Source organism: Cynocephalus volans, chromosome 1, assembly GCF_027409185.1.
Source record: "Cynocephalus volans isolate mCynVol1 chromosome 1, mCynVol1.pri, whole genome shotgun sequence".
Taxonomy (NCBI): domain Eukaryota; kingdom Metazoa; phylum Chordata; class Mammalia; order Dermoptera; family Cynocephalidae; genus Cynocephalus; species Cynocephalus volans.
This window is the reverse complement of record NC_084460.1, coordinates 38,831,574-38,856,595: the sequence shown is the minus strand read 5'-3', so window position 1 is coordinate 38,856,595 and position 25,022 is coordinate 38,831,574. Positions and strand designations below refer to the sequence as shown.

General features: G+C 43.1%; 1 protein-coding gene across 2 annotated transcripts in view; it reads right to left on the bottom strand.

Moving 5' to 3' along the window:
• Positions 1–25,022, bottom strand: part of MYBL2 (MYB proto-oncogene like 2) — a 40,187-nt gene that overhangs the window by 11,672 nt on the left and 3,493 nt on the right. Inside the window, exons 3-8 of one of the 2 annotated variants that reach the window (XM_063101557.1) lie at positions 20,457–20,528; positions 19,484–19,576; positions 17,747–17,967; positions 15,150–15,312; positions 3,724–4,011; positions 1,037–1,450 (exon numbers count right to left, since the gene is read on the bottom strand). In XM_063101557.1, coding sequence (XP_062957627.1) covers positions 1,037–1,450; positions 3,724–4,011; positions 15,150–15,312; positions 17,747–17,967; positions 19,484–19,576; positions 20,457–20,528 — 1,251 coding nt within the window. The remainder of the gene's footprint in view (positions 1–1,036; positions 1,451–3,723; positions 4,012–15,149; positions 15,313–17,746; positions 17,968–19,483; positions 19,577–20,456; positions 20,529–25,022) is intronic. The other variant, XM_063101561.1, reaches the window with a different exon arrangement.

Below are 25,022 nucleotides of genomic sequence, written 5' to 3'. Positions count from 1 at the left end.
CATCCCAACCCTAGGCTGAGCCTCGATCCTTCCATGACAGGTGACAGGGTGGCTCCTGCAAAGTGCCCCCCTGGGCCCCTCTCCCATAGCCTCAGTAGGAGCAGACTCAAAGTTCCACCCACCCATTCCTATCTGGGGCCATGGGAGCTACAGCACTCACCTACCCCAACCACTCCAGCCCATCCTCCCATAGCCCCAGGGCAGGTTATACCCAAGGCACTCCCAGGCCCCTGCCCCACCCCCACCCCTCCTAGCTCTGGACTTCACACCTCCACTCTGTGATCCTCCCTGTCTGTGTTTTTGCTCAAGGTGACAGAGATCAGCTCAGACACCTCTCCAGGAAGCCTGGGGGCCTCCTCTGACCTCTAGGAAAGACCCTGGAGCCCCTCCCCATCTCCTCTGTGCATGTTACAAACACAGCCCAAGGCAGTGCCCAGGACACAGAAAGCTCCCAATGACTGAGCACCTGCTGTCACCAGGGCACTCTCCGCACTCCAGGCTGGTTAATTCATGAGAAGTGTGCCCCCAGCAATAACTATCCTGTCCAAGAGCGGGGCTGTGGCATCTTCACCTTTCCTCCCCCAGTGCTGGCCAATCTGCTGTGACACACGTGTTCAATGAATGGATTCTTTTAACAAATATGATTGAGGCCTCTTCCCCACTTCTTTACCTGGTTATCACCTACTATTTTCTCAGCTCAGGCAATTCCTCCTCCTCCTCCTCCTCCTCCTAGGTCTTCCTGAACCCATCTCAGACTAGATGCATATGCAGTACCGTAAGCCTCCTTCCCACCACTTACATTTATTTGGGTCTTTTTTTGTAAACCCGTCTTCCTACCAGAGCGTAAGCTCCATGACAGCAGGGCCAGGTCCGTTTTTGCTCACCCCTATGTCCCCAGCACTGAGCACAGGGCCTGGTACACAGCAGGCGCTCAATGAATACTGGCTGAATGGTGCATGTCTGTGTCAGGCCCCGTGCTGGGCACTGGGTGTCTACAAACCAAACCCAACGAGCAGCTGGAGTGGGGTCCACGCACCTGGGAGGGCGAGAAGGGCAGGGTCTTGACAGGTGTGCTCTTGGGGGTGAGGCTGTTACAGGAGTCCAGGAAGGACAGGCTGGTGCTGTTCTCTGTGACAGGGGATAGAGCCACACGCCTCTTCTTCTGCCGCTTGAGCACAGAGGGTGGCGTGCTGATGCCCAAGCCCCCAACTTCAGTGTTGGGGGAGATGGGGATCAGCTCGCCCCGGCTGCTCCGGCTCAGGTCTGAGATGGTATGGCCATCCAGGCGGTACTCGGTCACACTGGGCACCAGGGCAGCTGGCTGGTGGGGCGGCAGGGCCTGCTGCTGATGTGATGCTTGGGGCTGCACCAGGCTACTGCTGATGCTGCCCTCCATGGACGGCTCCTCCGGGAGGTCAAATTTACTCAGATCACACCAAGCATCGGGATCCTACCCAACAGGGAGGTTAAGAAGAACTGCAGTTACTCTGCTTTTAACACGATGGGATTCACTCATTAAAGGAAAATACACAAGTGTCAAGTATGGCCCCATGGCCCAGGACCAATCACTAACATTTTCATGCATTTCCTCAAAGACTTTCTATGTCATGTAACTATATTTTTATAGATATTTTTAGAGAACACAATACAGAGCAGTGGATGGGATGCCTGCCCATCCTAGGTGCCTCCTCAGGGCATTTCACAGAAATGGTTTACAAGCTCCACCAGAACCCTGCCAGGGAAGCATTACTTTCCCCACTTTCATACCTGGGACCCTGGGCCCGAGAGAGGGGAATCTGCCCGAGGTCACTAAGCTTCTAAGAACAAACCTGAGAGTCTCCCCAGGTCTTCCCACCTTTACCAAATATATTACAATGCATGCCAAAAGGCTTCTGGAGACAGAGGGTTCCACTTTGGTCCCTGGAGGTCTGGCCCTGAGTAGACTGAGACCCTAGTGACCATTTCTGGTCCTTGGGACTTACGGGAGCCTGAGGCCATTCACTCCTGAGGGTAGAGGCCAGTTCCGGGCAAGGCTGACCTCAGGCCGATACTCCCAACCTCAGGGAGGCCCCAGAACTACTGGGGTCTAATAGGCCAAAAGCACATCCTACAAGGACTGTGTGGAGAGCAGTGCTGCAGGGGAGGGACAGCAGGATTCTGCAAACACTGTAGGGACTCTGTTGCTGAAGGCAATGGAGGAAAGAGCCTGGGCTCTGAGCCAGACAGGAGGGTCTGACTTCTGGCCCTGGCAGTCACCAGCTGTGTGACACTGGACAAGTCTCCTAGCCTCTCTGAGCTTGGGATTCCCTCACTGGTAATGAGCCCACAACCCACTTCATGGTTTGTTTAAGGACCAGCTAAGGTTAGGTATGCATGTTAGGTAGCAAGTAACAGCCCTGGCATGCAGCAGGCACTCAGATGTTAACTACTGTGGTTGCTAGATAAGCATTGGGCCTGGTATACAGCGAGTGCTCAATAACAGTGAGCTCCCTCCTCTCCCCTTCTCTGTGCCTGTCAAGTGGAAGAAAATACAGAACAGTCTGAGGCTGAAGGGGGTAATCCTGTGAAGTGCCAGGCACAGAATGGGCCCACTTCTACTCTCAACACTTCTTAGAACCCAAAGAAAGGGCAGATGGCATGTGGCAGCCTCAGAGCTCTGCTGAAAATTGATGAACGCGCCAGACCTGCCTCCCAAGTTCCTCTGAAATTCCCTGGAGGTGGAAGGGGCCCCACAGATGGACCTTGCACCTGGGTCCAACCCCAGCCATGGGGGCCAAGAGGTGAGACCCAGAGAGGGCCTGAGCAGATCTTCTTCCCCCTGGAGATGGCTCCATTCAACCCCTCATCAGGCAGAAGAGGGGGCATAGCATGATAGTCGAGCCCACCAAGCTTACTTGCAGTGCAACCTTGGGTGCACTACTTGACCTCTTCTGAGTCTCAGTCTCATCTAACAGAGAAAGGACACATCTCATGCGATACCATGTGGACTATACATTAAGCTCAGAGCCTGGCATTTGGTACATGTTCAATAAACAGGATCACTACTCTCAGCAAGAAGAGGGGATGCCCAAGTGGGAAGGAAAATGAGGGTGTCTCACACTGAGCTCCCCTGCCTCAGGTGACCAGACTTCTTATCCATCACCTCCTGAAACCTGCTCCACAGTGCAGGCCTGGCTGATGAAGCAAGTAGTTGGGCTGTTGTGACAAGCTGTGAGCTCTTTCCAAAGGAGCACAGCCCACAGCCAGCATGGTAAGCACAGCATGCCCTCAGGAGCTGCTCCACCCTGAGTGACCAGAACACACTCGCCACTCCAGACCCAGCCCTAAACCCCAGCACATCCTGGATCCCTCTCCAGGGAAACCAACCATGTGTGGTGCCACAGATACCACACTCTCTCGTACTGTTACCTGCCAGTGATCCCTGAGGACTCAGTGTAGTGTCACCTCCTCTGGGAAGCCTTTCCTCCCGACCCCATACCGTGTGTATGGGTCAGGTGCCACTCTGCGCCCCCCTGCCACTCACACCGGGAGCTCACCGAGGGCAGACACTGTATGGTGACTATCTTGGTGTCCCCAGGCCCTGGCTCAGGGCCAGGCACTCAGCATCGGGTCAGTAAATGTTAGCAGGATGATGGAGTGAGTGGAAGCATGCAGGCCCCACAGAGAAGCGCTCCCTACTGGTGGATGCTCTGTGCCCACTGTGAAGTACTGTGACCAACATACCGACTCAATCAAGTCCAGGGCTTCAGAGAGGCTGGACCCCACAGCAGGGATGAGGAGGTTTGCTGCCTCCACCACCCACTTGTAGGGCAGGCTCGTCTCGGCAGGGGAGCCCTCCTGCTCTTCACGCTTGGGGAATTCCTCCAAGGGCTCTGGTGTTCGCGGTCCATCCAGCTCTGCAGAGACAGCCTCCTGCTCCTTAGAGGTGGTGGCTGCTGCAGGCTCCTCCTCACTGCTTTCCTCTTCCTTCATGGCAGGAGGCACCAGGGGCCAGCTGGTCATGAGACCTCCCTGTTGGACACGAGGACACACCATTTTTTTTTTTTTTTAAATGAGGTATAGACTAGGCAGTAGTTTCCAGCTAAAAATGCACGGCCTGAGTATAGCAACAAGGAAATTGAAACGAATCCAAATTGTGAGACAGTCCACAAAATAACTAGCCATACCATATGCTTCAAAAATATCAGTATTGGGGGCAGAGCAAGATGGCCAACTAGAAGATTCTACCACTGCCCGTCTCTCCCACAGACAGATAAAACAACAAATACACGACTACTATTAGACAAAAATAACTAAAGGAGAATGCTGCAGCACATCAAAGGGGTAACAGAAATGCTAGTGAGCAAAGAATCTTAGGACAACCACACAGAGAATGGAAGAAAATTCCCAGCCTCCACCCCTCCACTCCCCAGCCAGGAGCTGAAGAACCCAGGAGGAATTTCTGCCTGCAGGAAAAGGTAAGCATGAGCTGCGCTGAGGACACCTGCAATCCAAGCTACAGGAAAGTTATGCAGCCCTTACAGGCTGTGAGCCATGTGGGGAGCTGCTGGGAACCCACATGACTGCATCAGTCCAGGGAGGGCGTTCACACTGAGCCCCGTAAACCCAGGGTCATGGCTGCCGCAGCACATCACCATTTTAGGATCAGAGCCAACACCCTAGTGTATTTTGTCCTGGGCTGACAGCCCCAGGATCTCCACAGCCCTGAGGCCCCCTCTTTATGCCAAGTCTCTGGCACTCTGAGCCCACGCAGCATCCTGTACCCTAGGAACAGGTGGCCCAGTACAGTGTGGAGGTCACTCTCAGGACAGAGCTAGTCTGTGCATGCTTTCCAGAGCCAGAGAGCCTACCAGTCAGGGCCTCCTGCCACTGCCGGTGGCCCTGCTCTCTTCAGTGGACCAGCCACACAGCTCTCACAGGGGAGGTGCAGAGGGACTCAGCACCTCTCTTGGGGCTCGGGGGCCCACCCACAACCCCAGCAACCTTGCATGGGGCAGCCCATCCCAGCTGAGGAGTTGCAAAGTGACCTACTGTTTCTCTTGAGGGCACAAGGGTCTGACCATGACTGCAGCAGCCTCGCCCGGAGTGGCCCACTTCAGCTGAGGAGGTGCAGAGAGCCCTAGCATCTCTCCGGGGTGTGCAGTATCCCACCAACAACTACAACAACCTTACCCAGAGTGGTACTCTGCAGCCAAGGAGCTGCAGAAAGACGCAACATCACTCTTAGGGGGGCAAAGGGTCCTGCCCATGACTCCAGTGACATTGCCCAATGTTGCCCACTTTGGTGAGGAGCTTCAGAGCACTGCAATGCCTCCTATGGGGGTACAGCGCTCAGCCAAAGCACCAGAGACCCTACCCAGAGTCTCCCACTTCAGCTGAGAGGTTGCTGAGCACCTCATTTCTCCTTTAAAGTCCAAGGTCCTAATCTGGACCCTAGCAATCCCACCCAAGGTAACCAATTTAAGCAGGAGCTACAGAGGACCCCAGTGCATCTAACAGGGGAACAGGATCCTGGCCAGGGCACCAATGAGCCTGCTCACAGTGACCAACTCCAGCTGAGGAGCAACAGGGCACCCCAATGCTTCTCCCAAGAGCCCAAGACCTCATCTATGACCCCTGTGACCCAACCCAGTGTCATCCAATTCAGCAAGGATCTGCCAAGTGCCTCAGCACTTAGGACACAGAGGCACTCACAGACAATTCCAATGTTGAATACAGCCAAAGAAATCACATGGAAACTACACTAGTGCATTCACCCAGAACCAAACCTAAAATGCCTACCAATCTGTCACTATACAACACATTTACAGGAAAGAGTCTCTTCCTTCAAAAGCTACTTCAGAGTATTAGAAGAAGTGACCATTCCACCAGATGCCCAGACATCAACGTAGATACAAGAAACATGAAAAAACATGACACCACCAAAGGAATACAATAATTCTCCAATACTAGAACTCCAAATAAAAGGATACCTAGGCAATGCAGGAAAAAGAATTCCAAATTATAATATTAAGGAAACTCAGTGAGATGTAAGAAGATACAGACAGACAACACAATGAAATGAGAAAAACAGTTCAGGATATGAAGGAGAAATTTAACCAAGAGCTAGATATCATTAAAAAAAAAAAAAAAAAAAGCTAAACAGAAATCTTGGAACTGAAAAATTCATTCAACAAAATAAAAAATACAAAATACAACTGAGAGCTTATAAGCAACAGGCTAGATCAAGCAGAAAAAAAATTGCTGACCTCGAAGACAAGCTTTGTGAAATAACAAAAGGAAAAGAAAAAGAATTTTAAAAAATAAAGCCTACAAGATCTAAGGGACAATGTTAAGCTTATAAACATCCACATTACAGGTGTTCTGGAAAGGTAAGAAAGAGAAAAGGCATCTAAAACCTATTTAACAAAATAATAGATAAAACCTTCCCAAGTATTAGGTGACGTGAACTTCCAGATCCAAGAGGCTCAAAGATCCCAAACAGATTTAACCCAGAAAGGTTTTTTCCAAGACACACAGTAGTCAAGAGTCAAAGATAAAGACAGAATTCTAAAAACAGCGAGAGAAAAGAGTCAAGTCACCTATAAGGGAATCCCCATTAGACTAACAGCAGATTTCTCAGCAGAAACCTTATAGGCCAGGAGAGAATGGGATGATATATTTGAATTGCTGAGAGAAAAAAACTGTCAATGAAAAATAATATACCCACCAAAACTATCCTTCAGAAATTAAGGAGAAATAGTGTATTTCCCAGACAAACAAAAACTGCAGGAATTCACCACTATACGACTGGCCCTACAAAAAATCCTTAAGGGAGTCCTACATCTGGAAGCAAAAGAACAATAACTACCTCATGATAACACATGAAAGAATAAAACTTACTGCTAGAGCAAATACACAAAGAGGAAAAAAAACTATCTCATCACTACAAAAAACCAAACAGTAAAGACAAAATAAAAGAGAAAGGAACAAAAGATATACAAAACAAACAAAAAAATTAATAAGATGTCAGGAATAAGACAATACCTTTCAATAACAACCTTGAATGTAAATGGATTAAATTCCCCATTTAAAAGATATATACTGGCTAAATGAGCTGAGTATATTAAAACACTAGACCCAACTATATGTTGCTATGAAAAACTTACTTCACCTGTAAAGATACACATACAGTGATAGTGAAAGAATGAAAAAAGATATTCTACGCAAATGAAAACCAAAAATGAACAGGAGCAGCTATACCTATATTGGATAAAATAGACTTTAAAACAAAACTTATAAAAAGAAACAAAGAAGGACATTATATAATGATAAAGGAATCAATTCAGCAAGAGGATACAATTGTAAATATATCTGCACCCAACATCAGAGCCCCCAGATATATAAATCAAATATTATTCGATCTAAACGGAAGGATGGACCCTCCAATAAAATAAAAGTTGAAGACTTCAATAAGCCTCTCTCAGGATTGTACAGATCATCTAGACAAAAATCAAAACAAACGAACAAACAAAACAGCAAAGAAACATTGGATTTAAACTGCACTGTGGATCAAATAAACTTGACAGACATTTACAGACTGTTTCATTCAACAACTGCAGAATACACATTCTTCTCATCAGCACATGGATCATTCTCTAGGTTAGATCACATATTATGCTACAAATCAAGTCTCAACAAATTTTTAAAAACTAGAAATCATATCAAGTATCTTTTCAGACCACAATGGAATAAAACTAAAAATCAATAACAAACAAAACTTTGGAAATTATACAAATACATGGAAATTAAACAACATGCTCCCGAACGACCAATGGGTCAAAGAAATAAAAGCAGGAAATCAGAACACTCCTTGAAACAAATGAAAATACAGCACAATTTACCTAAACCTATGGGATAGTGCAAAGTAGGAAAGTTTATTACAAGTGCTCACATCAAAAAAGTAGAAAGATTTCAAATAAACAACCTAATGTTACACCTCAAGGAAACAGAAAAGCAAGAACAATCCAACCCCCAAATTAGTAGATGGAAAGAAATAAAAATCAGAGCAGAGCTAAATGAAATAGAGAACAAAGGAAAAGAAGATACAAAAGATTGATGAAACAAAAAGTTGCTTTTTTAAGATAAACAAAATTAGGGCCGGCCCGTGGCTCACTCGGTAGAGTGAGGTGCTGATAACACCAAGGCCACGGGTTCGGATCCTATATAGGGATGGCTGGTTTGCTCACTGGCTGAGCATGGGGCTGACAACACCAAGCCAAGGGTTGAGATCCCCTTACCGGTCATCTTTAAAAAAAAAAAAAAAAAGATAAACAAAATTGACAAACCATTACCTAGACTAAAGAAAAAAGAGAAGTCCCAAATAATGAAAATCAGAAATGAAAAAGGAGACATTACAACTGAAACCACAGAAATACAAAGAATCATCAGAGACTCCTATGAACAACTATACACCAACAAATTTGAAAATCTGGAGGAAATGCATAAATTGCTAGACACTTACAACCTACCAAGACCAAACCAAGAAGAAACAGAAAATATGAACAGACCAATAATGAGCGATGAGATTGAATTCAATAATCAGCAGTCTCCCAACAAAGAAAAGCCCAGGACCAAATGCCTTCACTGCTGAATTCTGCTAAACATTTAAAGAATAACTGAGAATTCTTCTCAAACTATTCCAAAAAATTGAAGCAGAGGGTATTCTCCCAAACTCATTCTATGAGGCCAGCATCACCCTGATACCAGAATCAGACAAGACACAACAAAAAAAGAAAACTACAGGCCAATATCCATGATAAACACAGACGCAAAATTCTAAACAAAATACTAGCAATCATAATTCAACAGCACACCAAAAATATTATGCACTATGATTACATGGGATTCATAAGAGGGATGCAAGGATAATCCAACATATGCAAATCAATAAATGTGATACACCACATCAACAAAATGAAAGACAAAAAACCATATGATCATCTCAATAGATGCAAAAAGAGCATTCAATAAAACTCAAAATTGCTTTATGATAAAAATTGCCAATAAATTAGCTACAGAAGAAAAGTATCTCAACACAATAAAGGCCATATACGACACACCTGCAGATAACATCATCCTGAATGGGGAAAAGTTGAAAGATTTTGCTCTAAGAACAGGAAAAAGACAAGGATGCTCACTTTCACCACTAGTATTTAACATAGTACTAGAAGTCCTAACCAGAGCAATCAGGCAAGAGAAAGAAATAAAGAGCATCCAAATTAGAAAAGAAGTCAAAGTGTCCCAGTTTACAAATGTGATCTCATACACAGAAAAACCTAAAGACTCCACCAAAAACTCTATTAACTGATAAATGAATTCAGTAGTGGCAGGATACAAATTCAATATACAAAAATCAGTAGTGTTTCTATATACCAATAAATAGCAGAAAAAGAAATCAATAAAGCAATCCCATTTAGAATAGCTATCAAAATAAAATATCTACAAATAAATGTAACCAAGGAGCTGAAAGATCTCTACAATGAACACTGCAAAACACTAATGAAGGAGATAAAAGAGGACACTCAAAAAAATGGAAAGACATTCCATGTTCCTGGATTCTAAGAATTAATATTGTCAAAATGACCATACCACCCAAACCAATGTACAGATTCATCATTATCCCTATCAAAATACCAAAGAACATTCTATACAGAAATAGAAAAAACAATCCTACCATTCATATGGAACCACAAAAGACTCCAAACAGCCAAAGCAATCCTGAGCAAAAAGAATAAAGTTATTGGCATTACATTACCTGACTTCAAAATATACTACAAATATACTACAAAATATAACCAAAACAGCATGGTACTGCCATAGAAACAGACACACAGACCAATGGAACAAAATAGAAAACCCAGAAATAAATCCACCCATTTATAGCCAACTGATTTTTGACAAAGGCACTGACAATATACATTGGGGAAAGGACAGTCTCTTCAATAAATGGTGCTGGAAAACTGGATATCCATGTGCAGAAGAATGAGACCAGACCCCTATCTCTCACCATTTATCAAAATCAACTCAAAATGGATTAAAGAGCTAAATGTAAGACCAGAAACTATAAAACTTCTGCAAGAAAACACAGGGGAATGCTTCTGGACATAGTATTGGGCAAAGATTTTACCAATAAGACCTCAAAAGCACAGGCAACAAAAGAAAAAATAAACGTATCAAACTAAAAAACTTCTGCACTGCAAAGGAAACAATCAACACTGCAAAGAGACAACCTACAGAATGGGAGAAAATATTTGCAAGCTATGCATCCAACAAAAGATTAACATCCAGAATATACAAGGAACTCAAACAATTCAACAGTAAAAAAACAAATAATCCAATTTAAAAATGGGCAAAGAAGCCAAATAGACATTTCTCAAAAGAAGACATACAGATGGCCAACAACTATACAAAAAAATGCTCAACATCACTAATTATCAGAGAAATGCAAATCAAAACCACATTGAGATATCATCTCTACCTGGTTAGACTGCTATTATCAATAAAAGACAAAAAATGCTGGTGAAGATGTGGAGAAAGTGGAACTCTGCATTGTTGGTGGGACTGTAAATTAGTATAGCCACTGTGGAAAACAGTAGAGGTTTCTCAAACTACAGACGGAACTCCCATATGACCCAGCAATCCCACTAATGGGTATATACGCAAAGAAAGGAAATCAACGTTTCAAAGGAATACCTGCACTCCCATGTTCACTGAAGCTCTATTCACACTAGCCAAGATTTGGAGCCAACCTAAATGTCCATGGACAGATGATTGGATAAAGAAAATGTGGTACACATACACAATGGCAGCCAACCACCAAAAGAAAAAAAAAAAAAAATTGCCTAACTATTTACAGTAGAATACTGTTCAACCATAAAAAAGAGTGGAATTCTGCAATTTGTGGCAGGCATGGATGAGCTTGGAGAAAATTATGTTAAGCGAAATAAGCCAGACACAGAAAGAGAAATACCACATATTCTCACTCATACGTAAGAGCTTAAATAAATAAATAAATAAATAAATAAATAAATAAATAAATGAGGAACTTTTAGAGGGAGAGAGTAGAACTCTGGGTATGAGGAGGTGGGAAAGGCGGTGGGGGAAAGGATAGTGAGAGGTTGGTTAATGGACACAAAATTACAGCTAGATAGGAAAAATAACTTGTTGGTGTACAGTCGTGCTAGTCACCTATAATTAACAACTTGTTGTATGTTAAATGGCTAAAAGAGGAGCTTAAATGTTATCACAATGAAATGATAAAATTGCAGTGATGAATTTGCTAACTACCCTGATTTGACCTCTACACACTGTATACATGTAATGAAATATAACTCTGTACACCATAAATATGTAAAACCAGTAAGTTTCAATTAAACAAAAAAATATATATATCAGTATCACGAGACTAAGAAAGGCTTACAAAAGACACAAGACAACTAAATGCAATGTTTGACCCTGGACTGGATCCTGGGCAGGAAAAACATGGAATGTGGATAGATTAGATAGAAGTCTTGATAGATTAAAGTCTTAGATAAAAGTCTTGAATCAATGTCAAATTCCCTAAATTGGACACAACCTGTACCATGATTATGTAAGTCAATGTCCTTATTCCTAGTATTAAGAGATAAAAAAGCACTATGTACGTAACCCACTCTCAAATTGCTCAGATGAAAAAATGTTTTACACACAGACACGCACGCACGCCCACACATACAAATGAGAGTACTTCAAAAAGTTCATGACAAAATGTTAAAAATTAATGAATCCAGTAAAGGTATATGAAAGTTCTTTGTACTATTCTTGCAACTTTCCTAAATGCTTGATATTATTCAAGACAAAAATTTGAAAAATGCATGTACAATAATTTTGTGATTAAAAAAATAAATAGAGCAAAATCCTTTGCAGCAATAGCTCTCCTGGCAGAACCTTGGAAACAAGCTTGGCATATTAACCTTACGAACCCCAGTACAGCCTTGAAAACAGAAGATGTGATTAAGAACAAGCAGCAAGATCCCATGTCAACGGGGACACAATGGGGCCAGAGCACAGACTGGACTCAGACAGAGCTTTGCCATTTACTGGCTGACCTTGGGCAAGCTGTAGTTTCAGTGTCCTTGCCTGTAAAATGAGGATACTAAGGTTTATCAGGCAGGGATGTTATGCTAAATGGTAGCTATTATTGTTACAGTTGTCAGGAAAACAGAATGAAAACGGTTTGTGCAACAAGCAAAGGAAGAAGGTAAGATGAACAGATTTAACTGAAAATTGTAACTGCTATAATGGGGGGTGGGGGTGGAGTGGGATGCCAATAAACACTATTTAAAAGCTACCAACATGAAGATGTCACTTGGAAAAATAGCTGCTTTGAAAAAAAGTTTGACAGTTTCTTAAAAAGTTAGGCATAAGATTATCATATGAGCCAGCACTCCCACTCCTAGATATTTACCCAAGAGAAATGAATACTTAATGTTCACACCAAAACCTATACACAGATGTTTCTAGCACCTTTAAATGTAAACACTAGCTAGAAACAATGTCCCTCAGCTGGCAAGTGGATAAACTGTGTATATCTGTACAACAGGATATTGATCGGTAATAAAAAGGAACAAACTAGGATAGGAAGGGACATGGATGAATCTTAAAAGCATCATGCTGAGTGAAAGAAACAAGACCAAAAGAATAAGTACTCAATGATGACATCTACAAGACACTCTTGCAAAGACAAACTACGTGGAAACAGCAAACAGGTGAGTGGCTGCCAAGGGCTGGCAGTGGAGGAAATGGTTGACTAACTCAGGAATTTTGGAGGTTGATGGAAATGTTCTGTGTTGTGATTATGGAGATGATCACATGACTTATGCATTTGTCAAAACTCACAGAATTTTCAGCTAAAAAGGGTAAATTTTACTGTGTTAATTATACCTTTATTAAATAAAGGGATAAGGAAACTACCAACAAACTGGAAAAAAATAGTTACTACATGATAAAGAGTGATATTCTTAACATATAAATAAAAGTTTAAAAATCAAGAAGACAAAAAAAGGCAAAGAAAAATCAATAAACTGAGGAAAAACAATCACCTCAACAGTAATCAAAGAAATGAAAACCAAAACATCACATTGTACACTGTAAATATACATATAATTTGTATTTTTTAATTATATCTTAATAAAGCTGAAGGAAAAAATAAAGATGAATTCAAAAATAAATTAATTAAAATAACAACAATGATAATGCATTTCCTGCTTATAAAACTGGTAAAAGATAATTTTTACATAACCACAGCCAGTACTTACAATGATGTGGAAACAAGACCCATATATGGCTGATAGGAGGATGAAATGGTACAACCCCTGGGCAGCAATGCTTATGAAAATCCAGCAATGCTTAAGAAAATTTCAAATGTCCACACTATTTGACCCAATCATTCCACATTTATAAAATTAACCACATAAACAGGCAAATGTACAAAGAATTTGAACTATGATGTTCATTGCAGCACTGATAGAAATGGCAACAGATGTTCACCCATAGAAGAATGTTTTAATAAGATAGGACACATTCAAAAATGGTGTAAAGATCTCTGTATATACATAACAATGTGGAAAGATAAAGTAAGTAGGAAGAGAAGGTTTAAGATAGTACAATATAACATAATCTCATTTTAAACTTATTAACCTTAGTAATGAATGTTAGCAAATATAATCAACAACATATTGGTTCTCTGGAAGTTGAGATTAGCAGCCTCAGCCTTGGGCACTGTCCAATTCTATAAAGTTGGTTACTTTTGACAATGATCATGCGTTAACTTTTAAAGCACAGGAAACAATTTTATATTAGCAAGCACTGACCAGTGAGTGAGGAAAATTGGGGGTCCCATACACACATAAATTTAATTAAATTTAACTTTCTTTGGTAGGCAACCTAGCACAATGTATTAACTCTAACCCTAACCCTAAAGAGTTTTTTTTTTTTTTTTTTTTTTTTTAGGGCTGGCCAGTTAGCTCAGTTGGTTAGAGTGTGGTGTTGATAACACCAAGGTCAAGGGTTTGGACCTCCCTTATTGGCCAGCCATCAACAAAACAAAACAAACAAAAAAAGAGATATTCTCTGAAGTTAAAAAATCAAGAAACAAGAGGCAAAAACATATAACTCACAAGCAGGGCATTGTGGAGGAATGGGATCCATGAACAATTTATCTCTAGCCAGTAGGAAGAGGGAAGAGGGAAATTTTTTTCTCAAATGGTTCACAATTACAAAAAAGATTGGAAAACAGTATTGAACACAACTGTATTACCCACCATGTACCCAGCACAGTCAAATCTTAGTACTTTGTCACATTTGCTTCAAATCCCTATTTTTAAGGAATAAATTACCAGACATATAGTTTAAAAATATAAATAAAAAGTTTGCTGTGGGGTGTAGAACAGGGGATGTTAACATATGCATATATTTTTAATTTTAAAATTGCAAACGTAACAATATTAATCAAAATAAATAAGTCAAATTGCAAATGTGATACTATATGATTTCTATTATTTGACTTACTAGAAAAGGCAAAATTATAGAGACAGGAAACCCATCCAGGTGCTAGGAACTAAGGGTAGGAAAAAGGCTGAATAAAAGGAGCACAGGGAACTTGGGGGTGATGGGAATGTTTTATATCTTGATTGTGGTGGTGGTTACACAAACATATACTTTTGTCATTACTCAAAACTGCACACTAAGCACAATATGTAAATTATACTTCAATAAATCTGATAGATTTTTTTTTAATGGCAAACATGCTTTCATTTTTAAAAGACTGGAAAAATAAACAAGAAGAAAACTGCTGACAGGAACAAAAGGAGCTGAGGACCTCTTCAACCCAATTCTTAATGTTATGTCACTCACTCTGTTACCCTTCACCTGGGGGCAGACAAGTGCCAGTTGTATGCAGAAGTGGGTCACAAGGAAAGGCCCTAGAAACACGCAGCCTGCGTTTAGATCCTGTGGCAGAAACTAACAGGTGTGAGTAAGCTGTTCAATGAGATGGTGTTGAATAAACAAACTCAAAACAACCTAACCCGGAGTCAAGCCCAGCAGCTGAGCTATCTCAGCCATCTCACCTGGCCTTCTGCAGGCTGGGCACTCTGATGGCCATCCTTGTCCTCGAGCTCCAGCAGCAAGTACACGGGGGGCTTGCAGTCTTTGGACTCATTCAGGAAGCCTCCCGTATCCACTTTCCTTTTGATGGTAGAGTTCCAGTGGTTCTTCACAGCATTATCCGTCCTGCAGGGGCAAACAGAGACCTGTGAATCCCAGCTCAGCAGCCAGTGTACCACCTGGCACATCCATAACCTCCCTGAGCTGAATTCCCACTTCTGTAAATGAAGGATGTGTTCTAAGATCTCTTTCATCTCTAAGATGAAGTCTCATGTGTTTCCAGCTCTTAATGATTTTTTTTTTTTTTTTGTATGTGGCTAGCCAGCAGGCCCTTAACAATCTATAAAGCATTTCCACACATCTCTGTGAAATAGCAAATGGCAAAAACTGTAAAACTGAAGATATGTGTTTCAACTCTCATCCCCTTTGCTATGGTTTGAATGTGTCCCCCAAAAGCTCATGTATTGGAGCTTGCAACCATGTTAAGAGGGTGGGAAATCTGACTATGGTATTTGAAAGGCAGGGTCTTTAAGAGGTAACTAGATTGTGAGGACTATGCCCTTGTGAATGAATTAATTCATTTACGGGTTAGTGAGTCAGTGGTTTAGTGGGTTATCACAGGAGTGGCACCGTGGCTTTATAAGGAGAACAACAGAGCATGTTTATGTGTTCTTGCCATTCTCACCATGTGACTGCCAGTGTCACCATGGAATTCTGCTGAGATCCCCCACCAAGAAGGCCCTCACCAGATGAGCTTCCTGCACCTTGGACTTTCCAGCCTCCAAAACTAAGAAATAAATTTCATTTTCTTATAAATTACCCAGTTTCAGGTATTCTGTTATCGGTGACAGAAAATGGACTAATAAACCCTTCCCTGCCCAGTTTGCGTGTGTAGAAACCACGAGAAAACCACTGGCTGCTGATCCCATCCTGAGTCTCACACTGATTTCCAACACAAGCCCTGTTCACCTTCCACAGACTGATAGGCCAAAGAGGGGAGAGGGTCTTGCTCCTAAATGTGAACAGACAGCCAAGGATCAGCAGATCTCCAAAGGAAGCCTCAAATATAAAATGGAACCAGCAAAACAAGCAAACACAGAAGAGACAGAGATAATGCAGGAGGGGAGAGATATTTTCAAAAAACATAATATTGATGGAGAAATAAGCTGTTAGAACCAAAAAGAAAGAATAGGGTGCCAGAAAAATGAAGAAGCCCTTAGAAAGTAAAAACTTTCAGTCAAAATAATTTCCAAAGAAGGGTTGGAAGGTAAGGTCAAAGAAATCTCCCAGAAAATAAAACAAAAGAGATGAAAAATAGGAGGAAGAAGAAAAGATCATGGAATGCTTTCAATATTCTGAATATAAATTATTTTCAAACTTGAAGTCTATATCCATCCAAATTATCAACCAAAAGTGAGGTAGAATGTAGATGACGTGCAATTACCCAAAATTTACCTCTCATGCACTGATCTCAGGATGCTAATAAAGGATGTGCGCCACCAAAACAAGGAAGAAAACCAAGAAAGAAGAGGGATCCAACACATGAGAAGGGCGAAGGAATGCTCCAAGGTGACAACAGGGCAACAGACCTAAAAAGCAACTGGCAGAACAGAAAGGACAGAGGTCTCCAGGATTGATTCCCCAAAGAAAAAATAGAGCCACGTATATTGCATGATTTGTTCTGAGTATTCAGAAAATAGCACTGATGGATGCTCTGACAATGTGATAGGCCACTGACAAAAAATTAAGAACTATATTGAAAACTGTGTGAATGAAAAAACAAAGCAATTATTAATTCCAGGAAAGACAAACGTCAGATAAGAAGGAAATTTAATCCCAGATAAGTTAGTAGTTCTAGCATTGAGTTATATTTATAAGGTAATAATACTGTTAACACATTGCTGTTTTAACTAAAAATTATGGCACTATATTGGGACAATAGGAAGGTATGGGGAGCAGGAAAGTCTAAGAAAGCTAAATCTTGTCCTGTAGCAGAAAACCAAAATATAAGAAAACACATCATTTACAAATATGGAGGTAAATACCAGAAGAGCTAAAAAAAAAGATGAGTTTTTCTTTTAGTAGAAAGTGGAGACAGGGGACTGATGGTTTTCATTATAATGCTTTTAGTAGGTTATAGCACTACTTGAATTTTGTCCTTTTTTTATCTTAAAGAAAGCCAGTTTACCCCATACCAGCCCATTTTATATCAGCTGAAGAAGAAACTGAAGTCCAGAAGTGGAAGGGGCTGACCAAGAAGACAGCAAGCTGGGAACAGGGGGAGAGCTAGACCCCAGGCCTGCTGATTTCTGGCTGAGGCCTCTGTGGGCACTGTCTGTCCTTTTAAGCTGACGGAGGTCAGGGCCTTCTTGGGGGACTCTATCCTTCCTCTGACTAACACATGTCTCTGGGAGCCCTGGACCAGAAGCTAGGGGTTAGGGATAAGAGCACATGATCACAGTATCCTGAGGGACTCTCCTCCATCATGAGAATGGCCTTCATCTCCTGGGAATACCATCCCGTCTGCCTTAGCCCCCCAAGCCCCAAGAAGGCAGCTCACCTCCCAGGAAGCATCTTGGCAATCTCAGCCCAGCGGTTGCCCAGCACCTTGTGGGCCTCACAGATGATGCGATCCTCCTCCTCGGTCCAGCAGGACTTCTTCACCTCGGGGTTGAGGTGGTTGTGCCAACGCTCACGGCACTGCTTCCCCAGTCGGCCCTTCAGGTGCTTGGCAATCAGTGTCCACTGCTTCGTGCCATACTTCTTGACCAGTTCAATGACCTTGGAGAAAAGCCTCTGTGAAGCCAGTGGGACCTGCCCTCCCTCACTCACACCACAGCACCGAAAGGTGCCACCAACCCCACCCCTTCACACAACATGGAAGTCACTATGGTGGTTGTTGGGGACCTGCTCAGAGGATGACCTTGTGCATTCCACAGACATCTGCTGAAGGATGATACCGTGTCCTTGTCATTTATTGCCCAGAATAAATACAGGCCAAAAGTGCCAGAGACTCTTTCTAGAGTGGACCTCAATCAAAGAAAAGGGAGTTGACGTCCTGCCTCCCTCTTCAGGGCTCCACTTAGTCAACTCACTAAGTAGAAAAGGGCAGAGGGATGAGAAGGACCTGATCACAGGGGTCTAAACTCACGTTACCTAAGGCTCACTCCCCACAGCCAGGCCATGTGAACTACGGATGGGGGATAGACCTTCCTACTCCCAGCCACATCCCAGGATGCCATGAACTCCTCCAGCACTTTTGTGGAAATCTGGAGGGTAGAGCCCTGAGCCATGGTGCCAGACTTGACGGTCTAACTAGGGCTGGATTTCAGTCCCCATTTGACCTCTCAGCCAGGCCCCTTTGCTCAGAACATAAACCACAACATCTGTAGCCACCTGAGCCAGGCCAGATCCCTCTCCTGAACTCTGGACATACATATTCTCACATGCATACAGGCCACAGCAAACAAGGAAGAACAGACATTTCTGGGCAAAAAGATTTTGGTAAGGAAATATTCTGCTTCGTTTCTGTATGGTTTAAATTTTTACAGCAACCACATATCATTTTGAATTTTTTAAAACTGAAGTATTTTAAAACCAAATTAAAAATATCTAGGTCCCTTTGCCTCCCTCTTTTCCCTGGACTGTGCCTGCCACAGTGGAATGGTGTCCTCTGAGCTGACATCAGAGAGGACAGCCAAGTGGAAGCTGAGGGTAGTCATGGCACTGCCTACTTCGTAGCTTAGGGGTATTCCCAGGCCTCTGCGGGCCTCGGTCTCCCTGCCTATAAAACAGGACTAACAAATCTTCTGCCCACATCACAGGTCTGCTACTGGGACCAACCACAGGAAATAAGGCCCATGCGAGGCTCTGTGTTTCATGAGAACCTCACATGGTGCAATCATTGTTATAACAAAGTGTAACAGCAGCGGCCATTTGCTGAGTATGCCACATGCCGGGACCAGGCAAACCCCTTTACATGCATCACCCATCTTATCCTCACGACACTTCTACGCAGCAGGCACTATTACTATTCTCCTTTATGGATGGGGAAAGAGAAGCTGGCTAATTTGCCCAGCATCCCTCAGCTCATGACTGGGGAGGCCAAGAGACGCTCAGACTCAGGACCTAAGGGCAAGAGCTGGGGCAGCGTGAGGATGTCCTGAATAGTCCTTGGGACGACCCCCACCCAGTGTTAAGCGTGGCACTTTGCCAGCACAAGGGCAGCCTCACAGCTCCTGGATTCACTGGTGGGGGTGAAGGTCCACCGTGTGCGAGGCACTGTCCCAGCAGTTACCTTTTGGTCTTCCTCTTTGGTCCATGGCCCCTTGACAAGGTCTGGATTCAAAACTCTCAGCCACCTGTACTGGCATTGCTGGTCAGTGCGGTTCTGCGAAAAGAATAGGAAGAACAAACAGGCATCTGTAAGAACTTCTGGGATTGTAAACTTGGACCCTGGTTGAGCAATGAGTGTAGGCGATGTCCTGCTCCAAGCACCTACCTACACGCCCACACTCCAGAACACAGATGGTTTCCCTTTGCTACAAGAGGGCAAACTCAAGCCCCTGTGGGAAGCCACTTCCCACCACCCAAACACTGAGGGCCGCCACCATGAGGTATAAAAGCCTTGTGGGGTATGTCAGGGATCCTTGTTTTCTTCTGGAGAGTGTTTTTACTCCCTGAAAAGTTCCGATTACATGGAAAAGGGTAGATGAAGAAACAGGACAAAAAGTGATCCGTTGACTCAGTCCCTGAGATGTCCGAGAGATATAGGCATTAAGCTAGACAGCAGCTCCTGCCATGCTCTCCCTCCCAGACACCTGCAAGTCCTGGGGATGGGGGCCCAAGGGTGGCCTCATCAGCAGGAGGCTTTAAATGCTCAGACATGGTGACGCCAGACAGCTCTGCAGGGGCCTCACTGTGGAGTCTGCTCAAAGTGCCGGTTCCCCTCAGTATCAGTCTCACTACTGAGAAACCGAGTACCCATTCACTCCTGATTTGCAAGAAGAAATGCAAAATGCCACTGATCACATGCTGCAAACGTTGCAGAGCCTAAAGACTCCCAGGCATGCAGAGGCAGCTGGTGGAGATAGCTTAAACTCTGGTTTGAGAACAAAGGTCCTACAAAGGTTGTTCTTGGAAAGGGGAGGGGGGCTTGGTAAGAACTTCCTTTTCTTCTCCTCCTCGGCAGAAAGTCTGTCCTAGGTACACTGTCTGGTCACCCAGAACCCTTACCCCTGGGGGAGGGACTGCAGAGAGGGTGTACTCACAGGAAAGTGGCTGGCCAGGAACTTCCAGTCCTGCTGTCCAAACTGCCTCACCAGTGCCCTCAGCTGCTCGTCCTGCCAATGCCAGAAAGACAGAGGGCTCAGCTCACACATGTGTGGAAAGCCTTGCAGCCACCTCTGACGGAGCCCCCTCAAAAAGAACAGCTCGTTCATTCCTAAAGTCGTGATGTGAGTACCTACTGTGCACAAGACACTACAGTCACAGCAGCAGGGAGCAACAGAGCTGCCCTGACCTCATGGGGCTTACAGTCTAAAGGGAGGCAGATGCTAATCAAAGGCTCATGTGAACAAAAGTGAAGCCACCCCCTCCTGGGGGACATGGAGATGTACATGGTGATTGCCTATTCAGGGAGACCAAAGGATAGGTTCAAAGGAAATGCGGTATCACTAGAATGCAGGAAGAGAGAGAGAGAGAAGGAGGAAGGGAAAGGCAGGAAGGGGGAGAGGGGGAGAAAGAGACACAAGATGATTTTGGAGGGGGTGACAGGGGCCATATCACATGCAGGATTTACCTATGTCATGCAAGGCCACTGATACATTTGAGCAGTAGGCAGTCATGGCCCAATGTGGTTGTTATAAAGTTCCCTTTGGCTACTGCACGGTGGGAAAGGGGTTGGAAAAGAGCAGAGTGGACATGGGAGGCCATATCACACCTAGGCCAGAGCCAGTAGTGATCCAGCACTGGAGATGGGCAGACATGGGCAGAATCAAGAGTGGCTGGAAGGCAAGATAGTATCTGTCAAAATATTCTCCTGAAAATGAGCTATGATGAAGCCAATCCCCAAGGAGTTAAACTTCCCAAACTTAAGCATGACTCAGTCTCAAAGTTGTTTTTTTTAGGAAGCAAAGAGATCCCATTTGGAGCAGACCAGCTGTAACCAGCTCTGACCCCCAACCTAGTGACTGCACCCACAATAGGTGAACTTTTGACGTCAGATGGCCAAAAACTCCTCCCTTGGATATGCCAGTGCTGCCCTTTCCCATACACGTGACCCATAAAGAGGCATGAAGCTTGCTTGCGCCTGAGAAGATGAATAAAAGACTTCCTTAAACCCTCCAATCAATCACCACCCCTCACATCTTACACCACCTCTAATTATTCCCCCATAAATATCCCATCCACCCGCCATCAGTAAGACAGATTTGAGAAAGATTTCTCCCCTTGCTCGGCACCTGGCCATAAGCCTTTCCCTTCTGCAAAATCGGTGTCTCAGTACTTGGTTTTGCTGATTGTTAGAGGGTAAAAAAAACCAAAGCCATTGTGTGCCCCCCCTGCCATGCTGACTCCTACATGCATAACCTCATTCCTTTACTTCATTGCTGCACTTTAACCTTAGGGCAAGCTGGAAAAGAAACACAGGTTTCAGGGAGTGAATAATTTATTACAGCAGATGGCATCAGTGGTCTGAGCACCAAAATCATAAGACCCCCTCCCTACCTTGTGAATCACAAAGACATCTGGTGAATGATGTTATCAACTTATTTTTCTTAAGATGTTTCCTTGAAATTATTTCTAGTAATGGGGGCTTTGCTATATACATTATGTAACCTCAGGAGTCAGAGCGCTTGCCTGCTGATGTCTGATTCTTCACTGTGTCCAGCTTTCCTGTGTATAAATCACCCTGATTAATAAATATCTTTGTATATATCTGAATGGGTTTGCCTGCCTTATTCCTCAAAATACCTTCTCAATTTGGAGGGCATTAAACTTTAGCCCCCTCCTCGAATACTGCACATTGGGAAATGAACCCCAGTTCGGTTATACTGATACGTGCAACAACACGACTCTCAGTATTGTTAAGATGAGTAATAGAAGCCAGATGTAAAATGGTACACACTGCATGACTTCATGCACATGAAGTCCTAGAAAACATAAACTAAATTATAGGGACAAAAAGGTGGTCAAATGGTTGTCTGAGCCCAGTGGTAGAAGGAGAGCTGGACAGCAAAGGGGAGCAAGAAATGTTTTGGGGGCAATGGAAATGTTCTAAAACATGACTGTGCTGGTAGTTTCACGGCTATATATATACATCTGTCAAAACGCATTGAATTGTACTTCAAATAATTGCAGCTGATTATACATAAAGTGTGGGAGTGAGCAGGACTGAAGCCATGTTGGAACCTAAAACTACATGGGCTCTATAAGATTTTAAAATTTAAAAGGACACAGTTCTTTTTCCTTGGCATTCATTTCTCTGAATTCCTTCTTTCCCCATGATTATTTGATATCTTGAACCTCGGTTAAGGGGCAAGATGACATTATTTACATGAATGTAAAGTTGTTTTCCAGCTAGCCTGGAGCTGCAGACTTACATACTATCTAAGAGGAACCAAGGAAGACACCAGTAAAGCTTTGTTGATGCCGCACCTCCAGCAGAACCATGAGATAACAAGGACAGGAGCAGAAATCAGACAAGTCTTGGCTAGACTGCACCTGACTCCTTGCATGTCCCTCTCCCACTTGTGTTTCATTTCCCATGTTCCATTCCCTCATCTCCTCCTCAAACCCCCTCCTCAACCCTAAATTGGGGAGACAGTTCTAGTCTATCTCCTCAGATGTCTGATAATAAACTTCCTGCTACACACCAACATTTGGGACTGAAGAGTCTTTTGTTTCTGAACAGAGAGCAGTGGGACCTGGATGCTGGTAAGAAAAGTATTCCTCAATTACCTTGATTTTTTAAGTTTAATGTATAGATATAAACAAAGAAAATGTGGTATATACATACAATAGAATATTACTCAGTCTTAAAAAAGTACATTCTGACACATGTTAGAACATGGATGGGGCCGGCCCGTGGCTCACTTGGGAGAATGCGGTGCTGATAACATCAAGGCCATATAGGGATGGCCGGTTAGCTCACTGGCTGAGCGTGGTGCTGACAACACCAAGCCAAGGGTTGAGATCCCCTTACTGGTCATCTTTTAAAAAAAAAGAACATGGATCAACCTAGAAGACATTATGCTAAGTGAAATAAGCCAGGCACAAGAGGACAAATACTGTATGATTCCACTTATATGAAGTATCTAAAATAGTCAAAATCATAGAAACAGAAAGTAGAAAGGTGGCTGCCAAGGGCTGGAGGGGAGGGGGGAGGGGGAACTGGTATTTAATGGGTATAGTTTCAGTTTTCAAAATGGAAAAGTTCTAGAGATCTGCTGCACAACAATGGGAAAATACTTAATACTATTGAACTGTACACTGAAAAATGGTTAAGAGTATATTTAATGTTATGTGTTTTTTGTTCCCCCCACCCCAGTAGGTTTCTAAAATGGTACACCCAATTTAGAAAAAGGTCTGGCAGTTTCTATAAAATTAAACATACATCTACCCCCTGACCATACCTAAGTATTGTCCCAAGAGAAATGAAAACATACATCCACAAGAAAACTTCACAGACTCAAGAATCTTCATGGCTGTGCTTATGCACAATAACCAAAAACTGTAAACAGCCCAAACACCCATCAACAAGTGAAACATGTTATGGTATACACATGCAATGAAATAGTTGACCCTTGAATAACATGGAGCTTGGGGCGTTGACCCCTGCACAGCTAAAAATCCATGTACAACTTCTGACTCCCCCCAAAACTTTACTAATAGCCTACTGTTGACCACAAGCCTTACAGATAACACAGTCAATTAACACATATTTTGTATGTTATTACACGAGTATTGTGTACTGTACAAGGATGCTTCAAAAAGTTTGTGGAAAAATGGACTTAAAGATAATATAAATCTTTCCAGGAACTTGTTGAAGATCTCTCATATTCTTAAAATAAATTAAACTAGAGAAAAGAAAATGTTATTAAGAAAATCATAAGGAAGAGAAAGTACATTTACAGTACTGTAGAGCATTTATTGAAAAAAATCCACGTATAAGTAGATGCATGTAGTCCAAACCCATGCTGTTCAAGGGTCAACTGTATTATTCAGCAATAAAAACGGATGAATTACTGAATTACCCAACATTACTCTGAGCAAAATAATCCAGATACAAAAGAATACATGTGTATAATTTCGTCTGTAAGACATTCAAAAGAACAAGCAAAACTAATGGACTGAAAGACATTAGATCAGAGATTCCCTGATCTGGTATCATGAGCATAAAGAGCCTCAAGAGAACTTTTTGGGATAAATAAGAGTGGTGCTTACATGGGTATATGTATTTGCCAAAACTAATTAAAGTGTTCACTTTAAAAAGTGCTTTGGGGCTGGTTGGTTAGCTCAGTTGGTTAGAGCATGGTGCCAATAGCAGCAAGGTCCAGGGTTTGATCCCTGCATCAACCAGCTGCCAAAAAAACCCCCCACAAAGTCACAGAATTAAAAGCTGCTTTTGATTGTATATAAATTATACAAAGTTGACTAAAGAATAAAAAGAGATAGCAGAAAATCACTTTAGAGCTTGAAGTCCAAGATTCAACATAATTAATTTTTTAAGAAAAGAAAGAGAGGGTTGCAGATTTGGCTGAACCTCCTATCAGTCAAAGAGCAAGAGGCACAAGCAATGTCCAGGAAGCAGAACACGCTAGCTTCTCAGGAGACAC